This window comes from Battus philenor, unplaced genomic scaffold (genome assembly GCF_028537555.1).
Source record: "Battus philenor isolate CCGP_79_NKW_IND1 unplaced genomic scaffold, ilBatPhil1.0.hap1 SCAF_15, whole genome shotgun sequence".
Classification (NCBI taxonomy): Eukaryota; Metazoa; Arthropoda; class Insecta; order Lepidoptera; family Papilionidae; genus Battus; species Battus philenor.
The window spans coordinates 9,027,680-9,049,419 of record NW_027181677.1 but is presented as its reverse complement, the minus strand read 5'-3'; the positions used below and the strand labels follow the sequence as shown (position 1 = coordinate 9,049,419).

At 32.2% G+C, this 21,740-nt stretch overlaps 1 protein-coding gene across 1 annotated transcript in view; it reads right to left on the bottom strand.

Moving 5' to 3' along the window:
- The window catches only part of LOC137918921 (runt-related transcription factor 1-like), a 30,343-nt gene extending 19,465 nt beyond the window's left edge, over window positions 1-10,878 (bottom strand). The window contains exons 1-2 of the mRNA XM_068761856.1: window positions 10,693-10,878; window positions 9,339-9,555 (exon numbers count right to left, since the gene is read on the bottom strand). Of these exons, the coding sequence (XP_068617957.1) occupies window positions 9,339-9,555; window positions 10,693-10,878 (403 nt within the window). The remainder of the gene's footprint in view (window positions 1-9,338; window positions 9,556-10,692) is intronic.
- Window positions 10,879-21,740: the final 10,862 nt, after the last annotated feature.

The following is a 21,740-nucleotide window of genomic DNA, read 5'->3' as shown; positions in this document are numbered from 1 at the left end:
GGGTGTATGATATATTATTTGTGATTGTTTAATATTTTTTATAAATATATGACTAAGCTCTTTGGATTAAACAAAAATTTAGTAATACGCTATTATACAGTGTAATTGGCTATAGATATTAAAGCTTAAAAAAAGTTCAATTAATAGCACATATACTAACAATTAATGTATTGATTTCTGGACGGATGTACATCCAAAAACCAATAGTTTCATAAATAAGAAATAACCTGATAATAATACAGTAATTGGCATGTCGCATTCATATATAAAAATTTAATTAATGTAACATTTAACTTTAGAGCAGTCACTTTACACAGAGTGATTAAAATTAAGTGTACAAGCTTTAAATTTTTTTCTGGAAAACGAGCTAAACATCCTTTAAAGCTTTTCACCTATAACCTGTAGATCACTGAAGATGGCCATAAAAATCACCCTTTAGAACCATTGTCTAGGTGAATAATATATTATTTGAAAAAGTACAAAAATATTTTTTAATATAATGTAATAATATGACAATACTTTATGGATTACACAAAAAATTGTTATTTTACTTATTATTTAATTAATGTAGCAGTCAATATTTAATGCAATAACTTATTATTATAAAATATATGTTATAAAATAACATATTACTATTTGCCTTTATTGGTCTTGTCGTTTATAGGGTTACGTTCCAACCCTTACTCTGATTGTGATATTATAATCGGATAAAGATTAGATATCCGTATAATTTTAGGTATAAAATCAAAATTAAAAATTGCTGTAAGGTTGTTTTACTATTACATATTTTTTATTTCTAGATATATCAAGGAAATTCAATTACATAATAAAGAGATTGAGTGCATCAGTACATAACATAAATGGTCTAGGGGAAAATATGCCTGTAAGTTTTATTAATATCTCTCATAAAAGCGTTCTAGACCTAAGTGATATCGATCGTCAACAGCCAGACAAATAAAATAACGTAAACAGTGCGAAGCTCAAGGCGAGCGAGACAGCGTAAAATCCAAGTTTATTGAACCGTCTTAAAAGAACACGAGGAAAGTCAAAAGGCAGCACAATTAAAAATCTCCCCCGGGACTCGCCTCAGCTGAGCGGTCAATATTACTCGACGAGACCCTCAATTTTCACCACTCACCCCAGCGCTAATAACAATAATTAGGAATGAGTGGTTCAATAATTAAAAACGGAAAGAACAACTTGAAAAAGACGGGCCATCTCGCAAGGTCTCTCATCTCCCTTCACGCAAGCGGTATCGTCTCCTATTATTTTTTCCGGAGTTTACATCGTCGACTAAATTAATGAAAATTAAAACTGTCCCCCTTTGTGCTGCGGTAGTCAGTTTTAATTATTTTCTCTAAAACTTGTATCTGTTTTCACTACATTAACAAGAAAATGTTTCAAATAATCGGAACTTTATGGTCACTATTGTATTGTATCCGTGAAGAAAAACAACAAAGGCAAATCTGTTGTAAAAACATGATATCTGGTTATCATCACAAATACCAATAAAATCGCAGTAACAATACGCTAATACGTGTATAAAAAAATATAAGAATTTTTACAAGGTGATTGAATAAAGGTATAAAGGCTTTAAAGATGTATATAGCACATTTTTTTGGAAATGTATGTCTATCTTGGATATGTATGTCCCTATCTAAAAATCAGTGATTTCTAAAGTAATTAACAGCGTAATAATAATACAGTAAGAAAAAGCATCTTCAAAACTAGGTTTAATTCGTAATATTATTAATTATTGTATACAATCTGTCGCGGTAGACTTTGTACTGCCAGAAGTTTTTGACCTGTCAAAATCCAATAGAGTTTCAGTGTAATCACTTTATACAGAATGATTTGAAATACTTTTACTCCGAGAACTGAACATCCTGTATATGCTCAAATAAAAAATGTAACTCCCGTTACCGATGTAATTACTTAAAATAGCACATATTATTTTTATATATAATAAATGATATTCATAAAAGGCTTCGGGCTTTAAAATAACGGGGCAAATTTAAAACCATTATTTAGTATAAGGGCCACCGGTTCTCTGCATCAAAGAGGAATCTCTCCAGTTAATAACGAAAGGTGAAGCCGAGCTCTTTTCCGCCGCCATTCTGACAAAAAAAAATAATTTTCTACGTCGTAGGGAGAGGGATGGCTAACCTCACCAATATCCGAAGGTGTTCTATTTTCAAACATTATTAGTAGTACTTAAATTTTAAATAGCCAATTATAAAATGTGAAAATTCAACTGCCAGTTGGATAGTTGAGTTGTAATAAAACACAATTATGTTAATTAATCAATATATCTCGTGGATCCTGACCGCTACCATTGACCATAGACTGAGAGATTCTGTAAAAATGTGTAAATCTGAAAAATCTGTAAAAAAAAAACATAACCTACACACGAGATAGACAGGGTTTTTTTTTAATTGTCACGCTTTCTGTCCTTTACCATTAAGCGACAGAGACTTACACTATCGAGTTATTTAAGTTTTTCAGGTAATATTTTTATTTAGAATTTTTTAGCAATTTCTTTTAGTATTGTAGCCGATACAATAGTGCCTGTACTACTTATGTATTCCTTACCAATTATCTTACATTTAAATGATTATTCTCAGTTTGTATATGCCAGCCAACTAGATGTCAGATTCTGTATTAAAAAGTATCCTGAACACGTTTTCGACACGATGACTCAAAAGTGGGGTCAATCGATCGATTAGCAGATGTCGCTTCATGACTACTGGTGCGGTAAATTGGCTCCTCACACAACGCGATATAATAAGCCCGGGCTAATCATTTGCTTCTGCAGGGAAGCAATTTATTATTTCAATCGTTATCTGTGTCTGGTCTTTCAGTAAGCCTGTATTTAAAAAACAAGAATGTTTTCTAGAAAAAATAAATAATTTTTAGAATTAACCAGTGTTTTTCTCTATTTAAAACAAGCGTTCAATCGGCTGCTCAAAGAAAATTTTAATTGGAGCCTTCTAACAATTTAACACATAGCTGGCCACTAAACACGTAATGTTAAATTAATATTTTTTCATTCGAAATTTAAAAAAAACGAATGCCCGTTTCCCGCGCGTAACGCTGACACTGCCAACCGAAGCAAAAAGGTCCGTGCCCTCATTAAATTTCTCGCTTATTAAAAATTCCCCACGCCCGTCCGTCAACATTAGATAGGCAACTTTTTTTTCTAAAAAGAAACAAAAGTTATGTTCCGCGGGGTACCGATCTCCCCTCCGTCCTTTAGCTCGATAATTTGAGTGAGATTTTCTCGCAATTTAAGATAAACAAAGAGAGCGCTTACCCTTAATTGGAAAGCAGAGCGTTATTCAGGAAGGAACGTGACAAATAGACACCTCTTAACTTCTTTTCCACTTTACCGCCGCTCTGGACTATATTGGTTTTTAAAGTCCTGGGAGCATTTATTTATTTTAAAGAAAATTAATGAACTTATTAACGGCCAAAATGTTTTCTGACTTTTCATAACATATCAAATATGGCATGCATCATTACGTCATAAATAATATTACGTTGACATTCATTGTAAGCTGATTTCAACTATTTTTTTATTTAAATAGGAAATAAAGTTTTGAACAAATATGTTTAAGAATTCTTGTCTATTTTTAAAGGATTTTTAAATTTACAAAATAAATGTTAATCACAAAAAACTGGGTTGGTGAATAAAAATTTAATTGCTTTCTCTACGGTTTTAAGGTTTAAATATTTTGCGTTTGTATTCACTTAAGAGATATAGCCCAATTATTAATTCAACCAGAAAACATGTCAGTAACTAAAAACAAAATTAAACTAAACTACATAAATATCTCCTGAGCTCCTAAGGACTATAACGTAAACATCTTTGTGATCTGGCTTTAAATCCAGGTAGAGTATTATTGCTTATTTAATGAAACATGTGATCTTAAGTTGGTTAAAAGCCTTAATAATCATTACTCCAAAATACTTTTTAACTGTTTAAAACTTTAAGGAAAGTCGAAGAGCGCCATACGATGCGCACAGTGTAGAATTAATCAGAGACTCAATATTCTTATTTTAAAAAAGATCTCCTTAGGAAAATAAAAAGTCCTACAGCTGTGACAAATGTTAGACTGTGGTACGAAACAATAAGTTACAAATCTTATAACTTTTAAGAATAATATTTCCTAAGCCAGACCTCATCGATATTCGATAATACGGAACAGTATGAGCAAGTCTGTTCGTGTATCGCCGACGATGAGCAAGTTCGCGAACTTTAACATTGCGATTATTAGCTTGTCCGTGTGACACCGTTTGTACTATTTTGATAACGCAATGTTGCAATCGTTACTCGATTCTTTTTTAATGTTGCGAAGCAAAATAGACACATTCTGCGAGGTGAGACACGCAGCGGTGCGAGACACATTCTTCAATATACTAGTACCGGTGACAATAATGTGATAATTTAAGCATTAGCTACATCTTTATTTATTAAAGAATAATTAGTTGGTGCATCATTAAGTTGATATTAATAATACTTAGCTATTATTATATAACTTAGCATATTACATGCAATATATGACACTATATGTATAACCTATAGATATACGAGCCTATATGCTGTATAGCATGCATAAGCCTTAACTACAAGCAATACTAGACTGACTGCGACAAGTCCGATAGTATAAGTTGAATTGTGAACCGCTAAACAATTTTATTCTTATAAATTATAAATTGTATATTTAAGTTGTTTTACTCTGTGCATTGACACAGTAATCGCGCCCTCATCACAACGAGAGCGGGAGTCTGTTGATGTTTCATACAAGTAGCAATCCCCCCACTCTCCGCATCCGCTCCCCTCGTTCCCCCAGAGTCGCCCGCTTCGTTAGCTCCCCTGCACTATTTGAATATGAGAAGCGAGGCAACTTTACAGTTCAGCGATGCCCGCGACCCCTAAACTTAAAGTTTGCTCCTTTCTGTTTGTTTCAATATAAAATCGAAATAGTTTAAGATATACAGCCCTCGCTTGTCGACAACTATTCCGCAACCCTTCATGAAACAGATAAAACATAATATTAACTGTAATATGTATAGTTAACATTCAGGTAAATAGAATCTGTCATTATTGTAACCGCATTAGCAGTTTTTCTGTCAACTAAATAGATGAACCTTTAATAAATATTTTATCAATGGTCAGTCAACTACTTTTCGTTCCGAAATATATACGACAAAAAGATTTTGTTGTGCACATGGTAGGATTGTCAGAGAATAATTTATTACGAGTTACTGCAACCAAATCCAAAATATGATGATAGATACTCAACAACTCCAAAAAGTGCAAGTGATTCTCTACTGAGAGCATCCAGTAATCATTAATCTTATAAAGACTATTCTTTTATACGACAATATGCGGCAGAATTGAAATAAAAATATCAGAAAATGTTTAATATTAGACTGTATTTTTATTTACAAGCACCTTCCAAGATTTAGTTTGCCAAATTGTCATATTTACTGTTACTTGATTTTTTTATTAATTACGAGTACAATAAAAAGGGAAAAAATACGTATTAGAGTATTATTACTAAATTAATTTGATTATTAATACGATATATTTAAATTTGATTCAAAAAAGTAGTTTCTGTTGGTTATACTTGAATATATGTCTTATAAAGGGAGCAGCACGAATTGTGATTCATATTTTGAATTTTATTGAGTAGCGCTTTGATCGGAAAGCATGCTTTGATATTAAATCTCCAAAAGCTCTGGTTTCTGTATTCTTCTCACTATTTGTTTAACAAATTGCAAACTGGACCAAATACTTTAATGTTGTATAGATCCACGGGTGTTTCTTGCCAGGGTTTTGATCCGTTTCCTGACTGAAATGACAACATGTATTCGATGAATATAACAAAACATTTTAAATTAAAAAAAAATCGAGAAAATAATTATAACTTAAATATAATATACAAACTAAAATTACTGCAAATTTAACACAATTACATAATCAAACAAACAAAACATTCAAATATATTTCAAAAACCCAAAGCGATTCAACAAATGGTTAATTCGAAACCAGTAGTAGCGGTGTAGTTAGATATTTGAGCATTATTGACAGTTGTTGGTATTTTTGTTTAAAACTACCAACCGCAGTTTTGTACTGGCACAAAATGTACTTTTTTATGTTTGTACTAATATCTGTTCTTTATATATTCGCGTTCTATATCAAAATACCTGATTAATAGTAAATGATTATTGTAACCTTATGAGAAATAAAGTATTCCTAAACCGCAGGCAAAATATCATCGGCGTCGTTTTATCGCATAGGCCTTCCGCAAATATACCATAATCGCCACGAATGGCATACGGGTTGGTGGTCGCAGTGTGTGTCAATCCTACATAATTAATGCAAAAAGTATAAATTATATAAGATTATATCCCGAGAAACGAACCCACGACCTACTATTGCAAGTCTGAATCCTCTACCATTAGTTACGGTGAAGTGGTACCCCAACTACCTGTGCTGTACCAATAACTAAAATGTATTATTAAAATGTTTTTACCAACAACTAAGAACAATTAAATGTTCATTCTCAAGTGAAGGGGTTAAAAGTGAAGTATCGTTTACAAGACTAGTCGGTAAGTGGAGACAATTGCGAAGAGCTACAAGTGCCACCGATGACTGGATAAATTGCACTAACGATAATTACTCTACCGGTTCAATTTTAATACGTCCATTAAATGGCAGAGGAAAAATGTAATTGCAATCTATTCCATACTCATTACTACATTAGTGAGTCGATTAATTTACTTCGGAGACAAACGGGCGTCAATAATTGTGAATTAATATTAGGATGCGTTTATACTACTTACTGCCTAATTTTTAAATGCGTGGAACTGTCAATAAAAATGAACATGAGAAAAACATAGGAAGTATGCGCTGTGCAGGATGTTCACCTAATAGAAGGTAAAAGCTGGATGCACATCCCTTGCGGTCGCTGTGGAAACCAATTTAGTAAGCTTATGTCCAGCTGTCGACATCCTACGACTAAAATAAAGAAGATGATGAACTCTGTCCAAGCAATACTGGTAAACAAACCATTTGAGAAGAAATCGCACTGAGAAGTAAAATATGAAATATAGGAATAGATCTTTTTTAACATAGTACTTGAACATAAAGTATCTCAATGCAAACCATACATACTCTATCGATGATACTTAACAATTAAGATTTGTGGTATTTTTCTCTATCGTCAAGCAATGGAATAGAGAAGGAGTGACAAGTATTACTGTGTTACAGTTTAAAAATACCGTATGAAATTACTGATCTAATCAAACTTTTAAAAAATACATTCTTTTCACTGAATAACCATATACATCATACGTTATAAACGATACTAATACTTGGTAAATTCAATAAAAAATAGTTATAAGGCAATTAATATATTCTATCCAAATGTAAATCACTTAAAATTAAATCCTTTAATTCTTTAAATGATTATGTTAGATGATTATTGTTTAAGTTCCAACAGAGTACAAAAAATAATTTTTCTTAGATTCTTTATTGAAATTTTAAGATTATTTAAAATTTATTAATACTGCTAATATTCATTTACCCTTTCTAAAATACTATTGGACTCCTCAGTAAGAAACTGTTTGTCGCGTGCCACAAGAACGAGCATATTTAAAAAAAAAAAAACAAAACCTGTTTCCAATATCAAAATAATTCGATTTGCCATGTGCGTTCTAAATTCACCGAATTTCAAATGTCCAAAAAATAAACTACGTAGATCACATTTTATTAAAGGTTCATAATCAATTTCTATTTTAGTATCGTACCATGGCCTGTTGTAAAAATTTTAGTTTTTGCCTATTGACGCGGCCACGTAAACGACCGCCACACCTCTTTCTATAAGAATCACTAGAAATGCAGGAGTCGCGACGCTGTCTACATAATCAAGGTAATTGACCGCTTCCACTTGATATTACACTATTACTTAGTATGTTTTTATTTCATTGTTAATTAAGTTTTATTACTTTGTAATAATTCATAACATTGTAAGTTTTTAAAGTAAATTTCTTTATCTTTATAAGATAATATTTATTTTACTTTATTCAATATAATTATGTACACCTTATACTTTATATATGCTCAACAATTCAAGGAGCTCATTTTAGTGAATAGACAAGTTGAAGTGACAATGGGTATGCCACATGGTACGATAACACTAGAAGGATCTGAAGTGTACACCATGGACCATTCAATGTAAGACGTCCATTCACAAAGTCGACGGAAGACTTTGTTGAAATTGCTTGAGAAGCAGAATGTAAGCCGCTCTCTATTGGTAGTTTACGACAGCTGTGGACGTCGTACGGCTAAAATGATGATGATGATTTTTATAATTTTCATAAATAATTGCAGAATTAGTCCTTTATATTATCATAGGGTGTAAAAATCAAATTAAAATCTTTATAAGCAACACAGAGGAGCTAATATCAAAACATTAATAAAATAAAACATTCAAAGCCAGTTTAAATATTTGATATTTCGAAAGTATAATGTTCTCAAACGTAGACATACTCTCGTAAAAAATCCTCCGCCCCCATGGTAAGTAAGCACTCCAAAAACAAAGCCCCGAACGCCTAAGCTCCTGAATATTTCAACAGATCTCTTTGACGGAATATTAAGTCAATAGCAGTAATTGGTCTGTTAAAAACCTCACTATAGAAGTATTTTCGATACAAATCATTTACATGTACCGACGATTTACAGTAAGCCTCAATATTTGATTTAAACTTTATGTAAAGCTGTTGTAGCTTAGTACTTAAAGACGAACACAACGCACAGATAAGTGAATCTTTCAGAAAAATAAAACATTTATTTAGTTTGTGGTCGATCTTTTTTACTATAGTGTTAAGAAAGAGCGGCGTGGTAAAGGCCGAGAAAAAAAAACAGCATGTGCGTCGCCGTCGAAAGCATTGACCGCAGACTGACGGAACGGAGCGGCCTGTACTAACCCATACTTGCCGCGCTCATACCTAAGGCGCGGTAAAGCGGTTTGGATAGGACTATACTATGATCCTATACCGATCCTATTCAAATTTTAATAAGCATTTACATGCACTTTTGAATCGTCGATTATTTTAATCTTATAAGTAACCAAGAGCTATACCTTTATGGAAGTTTATTATATATGCATTCTCTCAGAGTATATGGAAGATACCTATGTCCACCAGTGAACATCCCACGGCATTGATATTATCATTATTTTGATGATAATAATATCATTGCTCGTTACTTCTATTATAACAATCCTTAATGTTTCATTTGTAACAAGTAAACATATTTTAAATATTACCTCTGCCACTTCGACCGACAAATCTTAGGTCATTGAACTTCGCTACTTGATTCTTCATAACAGCCGTACAGTTCCTGAGTTCCGCGGAGCAGTTCTCGTCGTTGCCGGCCCGTACTGTCACCAAGGTACCATCTCCAACGTCACCCAGCGCCACGACCTTGAAGGCGACGGGCAGTGTCTTGTTGGACCGCCAGTGCGGTGGCAACACAGTACATACCTGTATAAACATTTTCATACTTTATCCGTAAGAATTACATTCATCCGTACATACCTAAAAGTTAAAAATACAATGCGATAGGTGTAAAAGCTTTATAGGAGTGAATGTACTATTTTACCTGTGTTTATTATAATTATTATGCACATAAACCACATTATAATATATAAAGTTTCGTCGATTATGGATGTAAAAATTTTAAAGGGTATGTATAGCTCATCATCCCATCCAAAAATCAACAGTTTTTGAAAAATTAATATTTAGTTGTTATTTATTTAGTATTTTCAAAATTCTAATGTTATTTATTTAGTATTTTCAAATAATAATGTTATTTATTTAGTATTTTCAAAATTCGGATTACTACATATTAATTTGCAGATTCTATACCATTTTGAATTAAGATAAAAGTAATAAGAAATTGACGTAACATATTTCAGAGTGATCACTTTTAATAGCGTAATTGAAAATAATTGTAAAAGCATTAAAGCTTTTTGCTGACAAGTAAGTTACATATTCATCACTTTAAAGCTTTTAGACCTATATCCAATCACCTATTACTTTATACTCGCAGTCATAACGACGCAGACATAACAAAATTGCAGGCATAACGAATTTACATGGCAGAACCAATACATATATATACATTTATAACTTTATATCTATAGCGAATGGAGATTCCAATTTTATATAACCTTCACACAAAAGATATTTTCATCATCTTCACCATTTCAGCCATATATCGACCACTGCTGAATATGGGCCTTCCCCGTAGATTTCTAAAAGAACTGTTAGGAAGCTATCGTTGTCGTTTCAGTCCATAGGCCCCAAGAATATCAATACGTTGATATACCATACCATAATCGCCCCACTTGGTAGGCGGGTAGGCGATCGCTATGGGGTATTATGGTACACAGAGAACGCAGTTGCCCATCTTCTATAAAACTGTTTGTGAGCTGTGGCAATCCCATATAATTAATGTACAAAATGTGGATCATATAGGATTGTATCCCGGGAATCAAAGCCGCGACCTACCATTATATTACCATTATATATAACTAAGCTATCAGTGCTCTTGTTAGAAATAGTAGATAATAATAAAGAAATTTTCTTTGAAATGTATCTTGTTAAGAAAATACTCACGACATGCGGACTGCCAGTTTTTACGAGTTCACCCGGATGATCTGCCAGTAGCCCTTCAAGCGTTCTTTCAGCTAAAAGCTCAGCAGTTAGAGGCTGACTCGGCAAACCACTACCACCGTAACTCGAAGACGGCGCTTCGTGCCCAAGTCCGTTAGTAGTCGAACTCACTTCACTCGATAGATGCATCGTCCACTATATTAGTCAAATCACTTTAAAATGTTATGTTCACTATAATGCTTGTTTATATTTACTCTAACACATCATTTTAAAAAATTGTAATTGGATTGTCAACACATCTGTCACATTATTTCGATGAGTCGTTTCATGTTAAACTTTTGGAATCTGCAATTCTTTAATAGCCGTGTCGTTTTGGTGTATAATGATGCCATGTTGAGATATAGTCTGAAAAGAAAAACACAAGATAAATGATGGTTTCAGATATTATTATAAATTAATTATTTTAAAATATAATATAAAATGAAAAAAAATTCGGCGTTGCTGTTCCCGTTTCAGCCCAACGACGGCCTCTGGTATAGGCCTTCCCTAAGATATCTATTTACCTAGAGGTAGGATATAGCATAATTGCCACGCTTGGCAGGAGTGTTTACGACCGCAGTGTGGTATTTTGGTACGCAGAGGACGCTGTTCTCCATCCTCTGGAAACTTGTTAATGAGTAGTAGCAATCACACATAGTTAATTCACAAAGTATGAATTATATAAAATTGTATCCAGGGAATCAAACCCACCATCTACGATCGCAAGTTTCAGTCCTCTACTACTGGGCTACTATTACTCGTTACAAAAATAAAGTTAAAACGTTATAACTTGTTAATTAATATCAATCCATTGACAATTACATTGATCGTGTAAGTAAATCAAAGTTAACTAGGGTCGTAAAAACTATAGTTATTAAGTTACTACTAAAAATTAATCACTATCTTGAACTAATAGAATCACATTTTTTATTAACATAAAAACGGAAACATTTGTTGCCTTGGCATACCGATATTAACATTTTTTAATACTTACTTTTTCACTAACAGAGTTCACTAAAAAGTTTTCGTACATTTCCTCCATAACAATCTTATATAAATTATCTTTAATGTCTATTGTTTAATTATCTGTGGTGGTCGAAGTATAACATGTAAGAGAGCGTCATGAGAGAGCTGTCAGAAATGTAATAAAGAACAAGGAATGTTGTTTCTTTACAGATAAAGAAACTCAATTGTGTTTTTTATTCAACATATAAATAACAGTTTGATTAAACAACCAATACGATCGTAAGTTCTCAGCATACCATTGATTAAAAAGAGGCGCAGGGTATGGTGCTTGGGGCGGACGACTCATGTACCAGGTTCAGGGCGCCTTCTTGCGCTGGCGTGAATTTTCATCGACCGGATACCTCGCCCTACCTAACCATATTTTAAATGATCATGCCAATGCTGCTTTGGAACCATACTCCAAAAATGAACGGGTGTACGCTTTTGACCGACCTAAATCCTTCAGCCGGTTTCGCAGAGAGATTTCGCTATGATACCTCTCTTTACTTCCACTGCATAAAAAATCACTATGAGTTTATTCCTAGTTATTTCTTTTACACAGTGGTAGTATTTATTCACCTTAGTTGTGTGGACTTAAGGTATATATCTTACCCAGGGAATAGTAAGCTCTGTTAGTATTACATCTCTCAATGTACTAAAAATTGGGAATAAGTCCGGTCTAATCCGATATCACCGCAAAATCCTCTTTATTGTTTCTTATACGTCCATCTAATCAGAAGCTGCTTGCAGAATAGAACAATAGACTTTTGTTATAGTTCTATTGCTACTGAGAGACCATCAGCTTCGGGTTTAATTTGGAAAACTCTATCATAGAAACCTTTGCTAACACTCGTGATAGACACGTGCACAAAATAAACGTAGAATTGAAAAGATTTTGAACCAAATAAATATTATAAGCAGCTGTTATATTATTTCGATTCAGTGACATTTTCAATAAGACTCCCGGCTGTCAAAGAAGTTTCATTTTACAACATTAGTACAAAGTTTCGGGCACCGTTAGAGAGTATATCTTACTTTTAGCAATAACCAAAAGGCGGCATCAAAGTGACTTCCGCGCGAAAAGAGCACGCACAATCAGTAGCAAGGGCGGGCGCACCCGGGGTGCCAAATCAAGCGAATACAATAAAATATTCGTGTTTTTTGTAACAAGGCTTCGCAACACCCAATATTGGCTTTTCGAAATAATACCCCTTTGCTTATATCAGTGTTAATTTTTTTCCGGAATACGTTAGTCAAACTTATGCATAAATATTTACTTTTTTTATTATTTCTATTTTGATCACCTAAAGTATTTGGTTGTTTATATTGCTTCGGAAATCATGCTTATAAACAATACCGTATTTATAATTCATAAGTTTAGCTTGAGTACCTACTAAATGCAAATAGATGCAAATATCAAACTTGATACGTAGTAAATAATTTAAATTACCAAGTACCACAAACCTTTAAGGAAATTTATGGAGAATCTTATTTCATATAATTATGTAGCATGATAGTATGGTGGAAAATTTAAGTCGGCAATTCATTTTGAATTTCGCCGACTAACCATACGCCATGGTGGCTTACGAATTATTGCATTTTTCCGGTAGTTTCTTTTAAGTTTTTCATTAATTTGATTCGTTTCATACTTGATTTTTATATGAATATGAAGCCGGTACAAGCCGGGCTTGATCGTTAATTACTTTTTAATTTCCAAAGATTACGTTATTGTATATAATACTATAATTGAACATACCTAGTAAAAATGTTTCAACATTAATACATTGAATGTTTAACAGCGGACATTAAGTCCGGCCGATCGCATTTTCTATCAGTTATTCGTCACATTGTCTTACCCCACTACGTAAATCTGTAATTTGAGATTGAACTTGCCCCTTGCATACATTGTTCGTTTTCTCCTACGTATTACAATGTCATCACAAACTAAAATTTTAATACTGTAATTGACATATAATAAAATAAATAATTAAGTTAGGTAGTTAAAAATAATACATTATTTAGGCAATTAAACCTTGTTAACATTTAGTTAAGTATGTAAACTTATGAAGAATAGTTTTTATGGCAAAAGTTCAAAAATAAAAAATAACTGTGATAAGTTTTTTGCTCAAAGCGTTGTACACTGTTTTGATGGCACTGTAGCTATTGTAATAACTGAACTACTTCTAATTAGATCATGTACCAAAGCACTGTTCTGACTGGATACTCGCGGGGTCACATTATTGTGTGAAGAAAACGTAAACGTATTCACTGTATAAACGAACAATTATTCTTTGGCTAGGTTAGCATTTAGGTTACTAATTATTTGCATTGTTACTCCGTCTATACAAGAAGAACGTCTGTCAACATGCCCAAACATTAAAGCCCTGGAGGCCATCTGTTCTGCACGCTATGTGACCTGCCCAACGCCACTCTCTAGCATCTATTACGTTTAACAAAAGAAATGACTTTAAATCACTAACAGGCAGGAATATACTAATCCTTAGTTGATACTTAGAATTTATACAAATTAATTATTACATATTACGACATCAAGGTTCGGGGGTAGCGCAAGACGATTCATTGTGACGATCTTTAGGGGAGGCCTATGTCTTGAAGTGGGTATCCGTCAACTGATATGGTGATGATGATGAAATATTTCGTTTTATATTGTACGAAATCTAGACACAAACACTAAACTTCAAATGTGTTCACCGTACCTTCTTTCAATTTAACTTTGGTTAACCTTGACACTTTTTTTTATATTGTGGTCATTTTTATAACATTTTTTATCCATTATGATTTTTAATGTAACTGTATAAATCTGTTTTAAGAAACTGATTAACGTGTTTCATATAAGAACAAAAAATACATAAAATTAGGGTATCTAGTAACAATGAAAAGTTTTCGTAATAAAGACGAAGTCTAGATAATCCATAGGCAATATTTAGGAGCCTCGTTCGCGACCCTCTAGGCGGGGTACACGACAAATAGGCCGATAGATGTTTGCGTAACGCGATATGTCGAACGGCATGTTAAACTTAATTTCTGAAGGGGTGATACGAGCCCCGACAACATGTCTTTTACTGCCTTTCACCGTGTTTGCTTTGATTCCTATCGTAAATGGATTCGGGGGAACGTTTTCAGTAATTGTATGATATTTTATATTTTCTCATAATTGGTGTACTTAAATTATCAAATTACTAACTCAGAAGGCTTAATAGAAAAATGATACAAAAACCTTTTAAAGACTTAAATCTATTTTAAAAGTAAATTAACGTAATGTTAATATACTTTTAAAATAGATAGATTTTAGAATAGATTTTAGAATAGATAGAATATAAATAGATAGATTTAGAATAGATTTTAGAATAGATTTACAAAGACCATTTTAAAATTTGTAAAAATAGTAGAAAGATGCAAATAAACAAGGTATCTGACTTTTTTATAAGAATCAAATAAAATATTAATTCTCTAAAAAGTGTATGTATCAAAAGTACTTTGCTGATGATTCCTTCGATGTATTACCCTCTATCATTTTCTTAAATAATATTGATATAACTTGTAGTATGACATATTATACATATAAAGAATGATTTTTTACTTAATGTGTGTAAAAGTTTTAAAGCGGTAAATATACAGCACATTCGTTAACAACAACCTTTAACTCTCTTACACCTATTTTCAAACACCGTGTATAAAATGATCACTCTAAAATATGTTTGATTAATAATTTTTTATTTAAATGCGACAGTTCAATAATTTCTTGCTATTCAAAATCTGCAAGAATAAATAGTACACAATAATTAATTTTAATGCATAGTTGTTTAAATTTTTAAAATGCCTTTTCTTGTTATATTGTCATTACATTATTTATTATCTCTAAAATCATGGATTTTTAGATAAGGTATCCTTTACGATAAATGGTGGCAAATGATCCTGTGTACGGTAAAATCGCACTCAGAACTATATTACCTGCGATAAAAAAAATAATGTTAACACGAGCATGCTAAAAATTTGTTAATGATAACACTGCTTTGTATATATTCAATACTTTATAAATTATGCAAAAATTTTATGAACTGGTTTATATCCTTAAAACCTTTTCATTTATTACTTAACTTCCTTTAAAAAGGATTCAATCTCCAACAGAAATAACAAAAATGTTGTTTTCTACGACTAAATATGAGTAATATTTATTCATTGTTATTTATTCATATTTATGTCTTAAAATCAAAACTGAACCCACGTTTCGGTCCTCAAAGAGCACAACATAAAAGAGAGGTTATAGTCGACTATGCAAATATGAATCCTCAAGTTCTTTGGGCATATCATCCGTAATAAGGACTCAATGGAACGTTTGATAGTGCAACACAACGTGGAAGGCAAGTTCTCGTGGTCGCGCTCCAACTAGATGGATATTAAAACTGCCACTATAAAGTAAATAAATGAAGTTTCTTTCGCTAAACATCTAGTTACATGGCGACGCGAAGCGAGAACAGCGGGGGCACCAGAACTGACCCGGGCATGACCACGATCACTATGTCAAGCATGCCCAATAGAGAAGGAGATCACAAAACCAGGTTTCTGCTGACAATAGATCCAGTCGAAAAGCCATAACCTGGCTAACTAGTATGACATTTACATATGTTAACAATTATCTTATAATAGTAAGAAAAATTATAACTTATGTATATATATATATATATATTTATATATATATATATATGTATATATATATATATATATATATATATATATATTTATATATATATATATATGTGTATAAATATATATATATATATATATATATTAATTTTTATGATATACAAAATAATATAGCGCAAGCAAGAGTAATCGGCTAAAAAAACCATATAAAAAGTTCTACTCATTGTTAACAGTAATAATTAATAAGTAAATAAAAAAAACGGTTAATAATATAGATAAGCTTCAAAAACAAAAGCATTTATTAAACATGCACCCATAAACGTAACCCTAAAACAACATCAACCGGGTCTCTGGCAGAGATTCGCAATGGATTTATCTCATGAATAGGAACGCAGTAAAATCTTAACTTAAAAACATGCGGAAAGGGAAGAGGTCGTAAATAATAAAGCGCGTACGGCCGTGTAGGGTACCGTACAAGTGGGTAAGTGCTCGTTACTCGGCCTGCACCCTTCCACAAAGGAACGCGCCGAATGGAGAGAACACACATTGTACCAAACGTTTCTCTTTCACGTTCACATTCGGACAATGTTCTCATAACGTATCTCTTTAAATGAAAAGTTTCGTGACGGAAAAATTATGACACTACATAATCTATATTGTTTATTTTAAAACTTCACGTCACGAAATTTTAAGGCATTTACACCTATATTCAATCATTCCGACGTAAAGTGATAAATGTTAAATTTTTTAAATAGTTTTAAAATTTTGTCTGAAATGATCACATTCACACTCTATTTGAATGCGATAGGACAAAAACTTTTGACAGACATTATCTGCAGGAAAAGATAGTTAATAACTATTAATTTTAATGTAGTGCAGTTGACAATTCATTATTAATACGTCGTTTATTATTTCAGAAACTATTTATATTTGAATAAGTTGCACTATTCATTAATTGATAACAATTGAGCTATACATTCAGGCTTTTTAAGATTTTACTGCTATAATCAATAAACCTATATAGGTGGTTTATGAGCATAAGAATATTAACAAATATAGGTATAAATAGGTAAATTAGGCTAGCACTAGAAACAGATGAGCATGTGCCTTTTTCTAGGATTCATAACCTTAGGAAATCTTTTTTAGGCAAATGGTATTACAGAATACTCTCATATAACATCTCTGAATTATCATTTATTAAACCAAAACATGATAGTAAGGCTTTGAAAGCAATTGGTGTGGTGGTCGTTGAGTTGCGGGCGCTTCTCAGATCGTGACGCGCTTGGAACCTTCAAAGTTGAAGCATAACCAGATTCTAATTTCAATCAAAATGAGTTCTTTTGAGATTCTTCTGATGACTTACACTAGAGGTCACCGTAAATGGTTCTGGGTTTGTAATAAAATGTATATATAAATGAACATCACCCGGAGATATTGGAAAACTTAGTAGTTTTATTAAATAGATTTTTTTATTAACAACATACATATTGAAATCATAATTTTGATTACCTTTATATATATATACCTATTTATTTTAATAGGCGTTCAAATATTACAGTAAAAAAGGTTTAGAAATGGAAATTTTGTTCGTTTATAGTCGAATCTAATTCCGTAGCAGCTGGCCGACGTTCAGAAATAGAAACCCTTCGTTTTCTAATAACATCCATTATCAGCCCCAGTATAAAGAGGAGCGTACACGAGTAGAATCAATAGAAGTGTAGGGACACGAATTCCTGAGGGCGTCCCTGGAGACGGGTCGGACATGGATAATGATCGTTCCACCAGCGACGGGTACAAATAGGTTAGCAAATGTAATATCCGATCGTGTCCGAGCCCTGCCAACTGATATTCAAATGGACGCCAAGACGGACGCGCGACAAGAATCGGACTTCCGTCGCTCGATATACGTTAAAATCTTTCCTTTAGACTTATGTCAACTACAAATGAAATTCACTGAGCAATTAAAAGATTTTATATACACTTTTTGCAATTAGCTTTTAACGTAGATTATCATATAATAAATAAAAATAACAATCACTGATTGCTTTCCTAATCTTAAGCGTTAGCGTTCTCTATCACTTGAGAAAGGCTAGACTAATTCAGCTATTTTCACAAGGAAGTTTCTTATGCAGAGAAAAACGAAACTGGCAAACAGAAAAAAACGTCACTTTTCTCTTCTCATAAAAACAGAGTACATAAAACATCTTTTCGTGTTACGGTGCTACACAAAGTTATAAATCAATGTAAGGTCACTGAATGTCTTTTTTTTTAATTATTTTTATACCAAAACTTCTGCCTACTCGAACTATTATTAGTGACTACTGCAAGTTATTTGTAAAACAAAACAAATACGTACCATTCAAAAGACTGTTCGATATCCACCATTTTTTTTTTGTTTTAAATCGATAGCGTGTCTGTGTCGATAAAAATTAATAACATTGTTTTCATTAAATAAAACAATTTCAGGAAATCTGTAAATGACTAAAGAGGATAAATATTACATTAGATTTTTATGTCTCTTACTTCTTGTTGGTGCCCCTACATATAAATGAAGCAATGTAAGAAATTTCGAACAGACTTTGCTAAACACTTTAAATAACAAATATAAATATGTTTATAATAGTATGTAATTCTAGCAAGAAAAACCGGAATGACAGTTACTCTTTTAACACGAAATTTTAGTTTTCTCCTGTTATAAATTCATCTTCTTATACGTGAAAGTCACCATGATACTAATTCCAACTCCTTGTTTATCTCCTATATTAACTTTAATACTATAATGCGGTTTATTAATCAATCTTTTCTTTACAAAAAACTCATATTTTGTCCCGAATGAATTTATAATTGCTTCCTTAATTTTATTGCAAAAGGAAACTACCTAAAAACATTTGTAGAAGTAGTTAAAACAAAGAAACAAATACCCGTATGTTAAAAAAATGTAACATTCTTTCGATTTTAACTAAAGTGTGATGTGTAGTATATTTGTTGGAAGGTTCAAAGGGTCGGCCCACGCTCGTGTAATAACGGTGACAATAAACAACGTCGCACAATCAAGCAGTTAAATAAGAATCGCGAGGAATGTGGCGGAGAGGAGTCGCGTCATTTATTAAAATCTAACCCCGACAAGCAAAAACATTGCCTCTATAACTATATATGTAATTGTTAATAAAATAGTCGTTTTGCGGTATTACTGTATTTAATTTCATTAAACTGCTTAGCCTAATAGAAGGGTAAGTTAAAGGCGGGCCACAGATGGCCGCTGAGGTTTTAAAGTTTTAGAGTGAAGGCCACGGACCAGCAAGCACAACATAGGATGTCCACAACATGGACACACGACCTTACTAAAGTCCTCGGAAGTTGCTTAATTCTGTCCGAACGGGTCTTTTCAGAAATCTTTAGGGGAGCATATTCTAAGCAATATGACCGAAATGATTATAAAAAGATTTCCATAGCGTTAAATTCAAAAATGATATCTAAAACATACTATTTACAAGTAAAAGCGTTTGATATAAGAAAACATAAAAATTTAGAAATAAGAAAACGTAATAATTTTAAAATTATTTATTTATATTGCTTAAAAGTATTAAATTATTCTTTCTTTTATGGCTACCTAGTGGACCTAGCGAACTTCGTTACACCTAACAGTCTATGCGAATTGTAACTCACTCAAAATTATTAAGTTCAAATTTTTACCATCGCTAATAGTAAACAAATTTATTAAAAAAAATTGTGGTTTCATTTACACGACTTTATGTTATAAATAGATGAACGGCGAGACTAGTGTTAATTTATTTATTAATCGGAGGAAAACAAATCCAAAAACACAAATATCGTCAAAATTAATCTAGCTGTTTTTGAGTTATAAATAGTGTGAATAACTCAAATTTTTTAAATATATACGTATGTACGGATACGTTATTACTCATAGCGGCATCAAAACTTTAAGTACAAGAACAATCAATTCAATAATAAATTTCAATAAAATGGATCATTCATTAATTACAGATTTTACAACTATAGCAGTAATTATAATGCTATATACAGAAGACGCTCGACGTAGGCCGCTTCCAACCCATCCTATTGGGGAGACGTCTGTTTTTTACCAGTGGAACTCCTGAAACGATGATAATACATATCCCGCGCTTGAAACACAATATCGATGATGCTAAATAGATCGCCCTCGCTATTATTAACATGACGATATTTTCAAAGCCGGATAATATAATACAACATGTCTTTTTTAACACAACTTTTAAAAGCATGTCAACTATTATAGTTGCAAATTTTTAATTATCAAATATATTATACAAACCCTAGAATTTCTAAGAACAAAATACATAGAACAAAATCGAAAATTACGAAAATCGAGAAGGAGATTTTTAATCTATTCAAACGTTCGACGTTCCAAATTTAAAGCACGCGCTAACAACAAGCCCAATCTCGTGAACAATGCCGCCAACCCCATCGTATGAATGTGCAAAGGAATTACTTTCCTCTGCCATTGCCATCAGAGGTTATAATGAAATTTACGGATGACGTTTCAAATAGTATTTTTATTTTATCTGTGTTTATTTATTATTAATATACAAGTACGGTATTTTTGTAGAAGCTCTCCAACATACAATTAGTGCACTAAGTTCTTTCAAGAATTACAAAATACATTAAAACATTTTATGATGTTAAATTTCAATAAGGCTTTATGTCTTGTCTACAACGAAGACTGTCTGGATATATTTAAATGGTATTTTTTTGCCTTTATTACTTATCTGAGAAAATATTTTCATTTTAATGAATATTTTTAAAAAAATATTATATTTTAAGGAATGAACTCATTCGTAGTGTATATTTTGGTTTTCGGGGAAAAATAATACTGGGTAAAAGGTGTAAAAGCTTTAAAATGAGCGAATGTCCCTCTCTCTCTCTCTCTCTCTCTCTTTTGTCAATAAATACTTTTACGTTTATTTTCAATCACCTTATATTTGAACAAAGTGTGAGTATTTACTTTCAAAAATGTATGTTACATTAATTTATTCCTTGTAATGCAATAAAAAATACATTCGATGGGACAATAATTTCTGGCAATTCAAAGCCTGCAGAAATTCATAATAAACAATTATTAATTGTAATACGTCGTTGTCCGAATTTGAAGATACTTTTACTTACTATCATTATGTTATTTATTGTTTATAATACCTTTGATTTTTAGATTAGGTGTACTATTTTTAACTGACAGCTAATGAGAATATACATTTTCTTTAAGCTTTGAGCTCTATATTTAAGTACACTTGCGATGCTTTGTTTATTTATCTCAACTCATATTATTATATTTTATAGAACGAATA